Source organism: Chenopodium quinoa, unplaced genomic scaffold, assembly GCF_001683475.1.
Source record: "Chenopodium quinoa cultivar QQ74 unplaced genomic scaffold, ASM168347v1, whole genome shotgun sequence".
Lineage (NCBI taxonomy): Eukaryota > Viridiplantae > Streptophyta > Magnoliopsida > Caryophyllales > Amaranthaceae > Chenopodium > Chenopodium quinoa.
Window position 1 is genome coordinate 1,511,241 of NW_018744582.1, and position 7,830 is coordinate 1,519,070.

Sequence of the window (7,830 nt, forward strand, 5' to 3'; positions counted from 1 at the left end):
AACCTTTGATTTCTTTAAAATCATTAGAGACTTGGGATTCCGCCAAAATAGAGTATGTTTATATGGAAACTTTTCTATGACGCCATTCCTACAAAAGAGAAGCTACAACAGCGAGGCATGCAAATGAATGTTCTATGTGAGTATTGTGGTATGGAAAATGAGAACTCACAACACATCTCTAGGTTGCGATTTGGCTAAAATTGCGTAGAGTAATGCCCTCGTAATTGATGGCCATACAACTAATGAATCCATCTCCATTTCAATTCGGGAATGGATTCAAACTTATATCCTGCTTTTCTATAGCTGGGACGAGATCCATAGTTAAGCAATATCCACTTTTATTGCAACCTTATGGGGCTTGTGGGTCACGAGAAACCAGAGTCTCTTTCGTGGAGATAATGGAGGTCCTAGCACTTTGAATAGGAACATCGAGGAAGCGTTACAACGTCTACAGGATTTCAACAAACCGGACTTACCTTAGGAATGCTGCATATTCTAGACACAAAGATCCAAGAACCACTTGGTTTCTTATAGGTTCATATTGGAAAGGAGAATTTAATTTTCTGTCCAAGTATGGGTCAACCGGATTGTACACTTCAGATTGATGGCTCATGGGAAAAAAACAAGTGATAAAAAGTGGTATTGGATGGGCTGCAAGTGTTAATGAAGGAGATTTCTTTGATGCGGGAGCAAGCTTTGGACTTGCAACTTCTGCTTTGCATGCAGAGGCCCAAGTTTGTTTTGAGGCTTTAAAATGGTGTTCATTTATGGGGTTTTCTAAGGTGCTTTTTTATTTGGACTCGATGAATTTGATCAAATTCTTACGAAAGGAGGACATAAATGATATAAGCATTTTCTGGACTATACAGGAAATCAAAAAGTTGGGCTTGAATTTTCAATGTTGTAATATCCTAAAAGTGGATAGAGATCAGGTACAACGGGCACATAGGTTAGCGAATCATAGTCGAACTAGTTTAATTAGCTTTACTTTTAACTTGTAATTTATTTAAGTTATGCTAATGTCAAAAAAAAAACACCTTGGTAAAACAATTATTTTTGTGATGATTTGAGTACTTTTTGGAGGGAGCGCATTGTCATGCGTATGTTCTTACTAATATTTGACAAATCGGCATCCTAAGATTTACAACATATAATATACTAGGAGGTGTAAAAAACTAAATAAACCAATAATATTTTCTAAATTAAATATGAGGGCTCTTTTTCTATTTTTCAAGAAAGATTACTTTTTGCAACACAAAATAGTAAAATGGTAGGTATATGCATTGATTCCATTTTTCCTAGTAAGTTTTATAAAGTCTAAATAACTTATACAAACTTAGCATTTACAGTTCTCTAATTCTCTTAGTTGTATTATAATGCTAAGACATAAGTCTGAAATGAAATAAAAAGCATGAAAGCAGTATTTAATTAATACACGTATTATTTTTTACACTAATTAAATAAAATAGAATAAAAAAGGTCATTGGTAAAAAGGCACTGAATTCTCTTAGGAATCATCTATGTATCCTCAAATAAATTTCAGATCACCCACATAAAAGATAATTGTAGAAAGAGGAATTTATCCACAATTATAAGATGCCTATTTATTTATCAAAAGTCATGTTTGTGTATTGGATTTTCAATGCCAAATCATCAATGGATTAGTTGAAATTAAGTATCTTATGTATATAATCTTAATTGTGAGTCTAACACCTAATTATCTATCAAAGGTGATGTATGTGCGTTAGACTTTTTATAGCCAAAACATTAATGGATTGGATAAAATTAAATATCTTATGTGTATTTGATTATCCAGAGCCAAATAAATCATCAATGAATTATATTAGCTGAAAATCTGAAATTAATATCTTTTGTACAATTATACATAAACTTACCTATGGTTATAAAATGTCTAGTAGGTATTGGATATTTTCAAGTTTGTACACAAACTTATCCAAACTTGCCTAACATTAGGGCTTGTAGATGAACTTATTCAAATTGTGTGCACGAACTTATAAGAGCCAAGAAAAAAACATGTTGATCGTTCACAATTAGGGCCTTATGCATGACTTGGACCACACGTGGTGCTATGTTAACAAACCCTCGATAATTTTTGTAGATTTTTGGCCAGCGAGCATGTTGACGTGTTGCTCAAACCGCAATGCTCATGCTTATGTCAAACATTTTGCCAAAATTTAAAAAGTAATATCCATGGATGGTTTATGACCTCCTAATGACCTAACATACCCACCTTATATTAGATTTATGTCTTATAACAAATCGGACCATTTTTATGTCCGTCACAAACACCTCTTGATCCATGCCCAACTCTAAGTAGTAAGATAATCGACTCGGCCCATGATTGACTAGTTTAGATTATTGAATCTCATATCCTCGATCATTATTTGCTCTCAAATTTTATTCTTTTGCCACCCAAATAGAGGTGGGAGATGGAGGGAAAAGGCAAAGGCAAAGGCATCGAAAGAGAAATCCCAACTTCCATTTCCAACTGTTAAACTCTTGTCCGAATATCAGCTCTTCTCCTCCTTCCTCTACCCACCAAATTTCAGTCTTCCCCTACATCCTTCCCAAACTTCTCATCAATCTCATCAATGGCTTCCGTCAGAATCACATCTTATCGGGATCGCACGGCAGAATTCCAATCATTATCAGAAACATTGATGAAGATCGAGGGCATTTCCGCTGCCGTCAATTCCGCCGGAATTCATCCTACTACGGCGAACCAGTCGGCGGAGCAAACACCCTCGTCGTCTACTAGATCCGAATTCAATATGAAGGCTTCTCGAATCGGGTTGGGTATCCACGAAGCTTCTCGGAAAATCGCCCGCCTCTCCCAAAGTAATTATCATCCTAAACACCCTAATTATTCGAACTTTTAATTCGATTGGTATTTGATTTATGTGATTATTAGCTATTTGTATTGTAGAATTACTGCTGAGTTTGATTTCATGCTGCCAAGAAACTTGAGGGTTTTGAAAACTTGATTTTATTGATTTGTCATTTTTGATTTGGAATCTCATATTTCACATTTTAGTGGTGTTTAGGTAAAATTAGGGATTTCTGTACTTAGGATTGAAAAGGGATGAAATGGGTTGATTAACATATGAACTTTGAGTTGATTAAGTATAATATTATTGTCCTTATCTGAATAAACACATAATGTTTTGAGATTACGGGAAAATTTAGTGTCACATCTCCCTTATTACAACATTAGATAATTGAGATTAATGTTTGTATATGAATTGTGAAAAAGTGAAATTGTTACAATGAACTATTCTCCCTGTCCCAAACTAGTTAGGACAATTAGCTTTGCACACTTTATGAATCATACCCCTGACCATTAAAATCTTTTACTACTTATACAATGTTAAATTTGGTTCAGTAGAATTGTCTAGGATTTTCCGGAGTTGAGAAAGAACAGTTCATGTCTGATGGAATAATAGTGCAGTAATTTGAATTTACAATTTATGCCTTAAGGTAGTGTGAGTAGTTTATTATTAGGGATTCGGGGTACTGTATACAAATTGCTCCACGTCTTACTTGCTAGTTGTACACTTGTACTTCATAGTTTTTTAGTTCAATATCTATGTTAGATAGTTGAAACTCCAATCGGGTGGTTTTGCATATTAATTTTAGCGTAAAAACATTAAAAGTAATCGTACACTTTATCCCATGTCTGCACACCATATATCAACTTTGGACATTTGAAACTGTGTCTCCTTTTCTTCAAGTAAAGAGTGATTCATGTCAGATTCTTGATCGATACTCATGTCCGACACTCAAACGGCATCTATGTTAAAACAAACAGTTATTATATTGATGTATTCAGTATGTAATGTAGACTTGTTGTGTATATGAATAATCAATGTAGTTTGTGCTGGTGTCAAATAAAGCACTATATCACTAGCAGTTTTACTCAGGTGATTTCTGGGAAGGCTTGATTAGAAAGGCGAGAGGTTGAGCTTTACCACTATTTGTAGTGTTCTTGACAACTTAAAATTCTATGTACATATAGATCACTGTGTACTTTGTCTACGCATGATGTGTTTGTTTCATCTTAGGTGTGATTTTCTGTATAGGAGACTAGGAGAGCATGTAGTAAGTGCTAAAGTGGTGAGTAAGAATATTCATTTGTTTGATTTTAATAAGGATTTACTTTGGTTACCATTTGGTAATAATTTTATTGGAGGTCCAGCATATTTGAAAACTTGGGGCTGGGAGAGAAGGAGGGGGGGGGGGGGGTTGGGGGAAAAACAAGTGTACTGATTCTCTGTCTTTTTTAGCCTAAGAGACTTTTGCTTTCTTGTACTTTCTTCTCTTTTTGTAGTTGCTAAATCCTAAGTTCTCTCACTGGTTTCTTAGGTTGGGGATAAAGAGGGGGGTTGGGGGTTTGGAGGGGGGGAGGCGGGGTGGGTGCTGTTAAACCATCTGTTTCAATTGGTAGTCATCAATGCATGGTTTGCAAGGACTTTATGATCTATGTATAGGGAGGTAGTGCTAATTAGTGTATTGTTATAGTGATCTGCTCTGCTTTCATGTTTAACTCGTATATATCTGTGACGCTGAAAAGTTTAACTAAAGCTGGTGTTCAAATCTTTTTGCACCCTTGAAACCCTCTTTTAAGTCTTTTCGCAACCTCCTTATTCACCATAGCCTTATTCAGTTATTTCCAAAGAGATGGCATTCGTTTTGTGCAGTTGTGCCTTGTGCTTATGGCCTTAAATCTGCAGTGGTATAAGAATCATTGTTTCACCTTCCTAATTTGACTTTATTTATGGTGCTTACAAGTCAATACTGAATTAATAAAAGCAGATTATACATATCTGATATTAATTTATATATTTTCATAATTTTTTAGTGGCAAAGACGTCTTCTATGTTTAACGATCCTACGAAAGAGATACAAGAGCTAACAGCGTTGATTAAAGACGATATTACGGCACTCAATGTAGCAGTTGCAGATCTACAAAATCTTCAAAACAGTGAAACAACTAAAAGTTATTCAGATGATAAGGCCATTCATGCAAAGGCTATTTGTGATGACATAAAAAACAGACTAATGGCAGCTACAAAGCAGTTCCAGGAAGTATTGACTACTAGAACAGAGGCATGTCTAACGTGGTGGAAGTTTGAATTCACTGTTGTGCTTTATATTACATAGTATTTTTTTAACGTACTTGTCATTTTCTTATGCTTTACAGAATATCAAGGCTCATGAAACCAGGAAACAGTTATTTTCAGCTAATGCATCTAGAGATAATCCGTTTCAGCGTTCTGCTAAAGCCATAAATGAGCCACCTCCATGGTCGAATTCATCAAATGTCTCTGCAAGTGTGCAACCTACCCTGTCAGTAATTTCGTCCATAATCTTTATACCTGCTATGTTTATAATGCAATTACATATCTTTACAGCAACCTCTTGCATTGCATCTGTTGTAGGCATTAATATAAGTTCTGACTATCGGCATCAATTTTCTAATCATTGTGTGCTTTGCCCAGCAGACAATCATCAAGTGGAGTCCAGGCCGGGAGTCAACTTAGGTATTTTCTTTAACCAAATTTAGTTTTTTTCTTGCTTAGTTGTTTAAAGTTAGTAGCAGATGCTTAGTTTTTAGCTGAAGTTAATCATGTGTACTGCTTTAGAGTTGAGACTCTTGAGAGGTAACCATTGCCTTATATTACTTGGAATTTGCTACTGCAGGCGGAGGATGGGTACCGAGACTATACCATCCAACAACATGGAAATGTCTATGCTTCAGCAATCTGCTCCTCAGCAAGAGAATCATTATCGTGCCACAGCTCTTCAGAGTGTAGAATCTACAATCTCAGAGTTAAGTGGGATCTTTACGCATTTGGCGACAACGGTTGCGCATCAGGGGGAGCTTCTAATTAGGTTGGTCTTGTAACTGTATTCATCACCTTCTATAAACCATAGGTTTATGCTGGCATTTTTTTAAATAATCATCACCCTCCAGGTTGTTTAAAATCACAATCGTTTGGGTGTATAGTCATCCGTAGAGCTCAACCATTTGCATTTAGTTTGACTCCTAAATTGCTCATAATTTCTAATTAGACCTTTGTTGCAACTAGGATTGACGATAACATGGAAGAGTCTCTGAGCAATGTGGAAGGTGCTCACAGTGCTGTACTGAAATATTTAACTCGTATATCATCAAACAGGTCCTTGCTATTCAAACTATTTGGTGTTTTAATTTTTTTCTTGGTGGTGTTTATCTTCTTTATTGTTTAGTTTGTAAAAGCCTTTGCAGTCTGGGATCTGTCACATTCTTTATTTAGTTCCCATCTGAATTACCAACCTTTTATGCATTACCAATATACCATGTCATGTAAATAGAAATAGGTTCCTGAATACGAGTATTTGATTTGAGAGAAGCATTTTTTGTAAGCAGCATTTCTGAAGTTTTACAGCATATCGAAAGCAATTTCTCTTTTAATGCACCTTTTTTTCAAAAGTTGATTGTCCTTTCTTTCTTTATTATTATTTTTATTTTTATTTTTATTTTTATTTTTAACATTAAACCAACCGAACAACCCCTATTTTTTGTGCTTTGAAGCCTGTAAAGAGATCAGAGGACCTCATAGACCATTACACCGCACCTGCTGTGGCCTGTGGGTTTTTTTTTTTTTTTTTTTTTAATTAATTAATTAATTTAATTTTATTTTTATGGCCATTGGAAAACATGTGATGATTGTCTAGATTTATTTCTTTTGCTCCATTTTATGAGATTTGATCACTACAAATCTATAGTGTCCAGAAGTCTGGGAATTGCATAAAAATTTTGTAGCTTGGCTAGTCTTGTAGAATATCAAAATTCTTGATAATGCGAATTTGTCACTTTACTCTGGCTGGATATAAGTTGCATTCTTCGTTGTCAATTTTGTGTGTTTGTATCTTGAAAACTTGACGCGATTACTTCACATCAATTAATTAATTTAATCAATCTGTTGCGCCTGAAATGAAATGTTGTGTGCACTAAGCAAACTCTATGCTTTATGGTGTTCCCTCTTCCTCTGTCGGTGAGTTTGTCCCCAAATTTTTTCTAGTAAGATGAGATATAATGTTAAATTTTCTCTGTTCTACCAAAAATATATTGTCGCCGAATCATTACAACTGTAAATTAATGCTCTCTGTTATATCAACTTTCAAATAATGAAACGAAAGGATAGTTGCGTTGGTGGATTAGTGGAACAAGAAAAGGGAAACAATAACCTATCATGGATGATTTTCTTTCACTTTTCGTTCATTATTCAAAAAATTAGTACAAGTAGTAAGATATACGAAGTATATATTACCTCTATGGCTCTGTTTTCCAATTTTATTTGTGTTATTCACATTTGCTTTTATCATATGACAACTTTATAGCTATATTTATCATCTTTAACCTACCGTGTTGGACTATATCATTCTATTAAATATCTATAGCTCTACGACTCTACCACTCTCCTCTTAAAAGCTAAAGTACCCGTGTTGCTGGTGTTGGTGGCTTCTCTTTTGAGTTCTTTTTGTTTTTCGTTGCTACGAACTAAGAAGTTAACTAAGTAATGGAAGTTCTCTTTCTTGTCTTACCTTTGTTGTTTGAAATAGGATGCCTAGTTTAATAATTCTTACTGTATTGAATTAATGGATGGGAGATAATAAGTACTAGTATTAGAAAATTGTGTATTTCATTTACCATAACTATTAATTAGATCACTTGTAATTGTCTTAGAAATTAGCTGGCTATAGTATGGCAACTAGAGGCTTTCGTGGCATCAAACAAATTTGATGGCAGAAGTTGTTGAACAGGAA

At 34.8% G+C, this 7,830-nt stretch overlaps 1 protein-coding gene across 2 annotated transcripts; it reads left to right on the forward strand.

The window, feature by feature from the left end:
- Positions 1-2,388: 2,388 nt before the first annotated feature.
- LOC110699254 (syntaxin-31-like) lies at positions 2,389-6,475 on the forward strand. 2 transcript variants are annotated; one of them, XM_021876745.1, is made up of 6 exons: positions 2,389-2,859; positions 4,880-5,127; positions 5,222-5,367; positions 5,520-5,561; positions 5,722-5,913; positions 6,111-6,475. In XM_021876745.1, exons 1-6 carry the CDS (start codon positions 2,613-2,615, stop codon positions 6,268-6,270), a joined length of 1,035 nt encoding a protein of 344 aa, XP_021732437.1. In that variant the 5' UTR covers positions 2,389-2,612; the 3' UTR covers positions 6,271-6,475. The 2 variants fall into 2 exon arrangements, with proteins under 2 accessions (XP_021732437.1, XP_021732438.1); XM_021876746.1 differs by having other exon boundaries at positions 2,391-2,859; positions 5,523-5,561.
- The last annotated feature ends 1,355 nt before the right edge of the window (positions 6,476-7,830 follow it).

Coding starts and splice junctions, on each gene's coding strand:
- LOC110699254 (XM_021876745.1), top strand. CDS start 2,613: ATGGCTTCCGTCAGAATCACATCTTATCGGGATCGCACGGCAGAATTC. Junction 5,368..5,519: donor GCAAGTGTGCAACCTACCCT/GTCAGTAATTTC, acceptor TGCTTTGCCCAG/CAGACAATCATCAAGTGGAG. Junction 5,914..6,110: donor CAGGGGGAGCTTCTAATTAG/GTTGGTCTTGTA, acceptor TGTTGCAACTAG/GATTGACGATAACATGGAAG.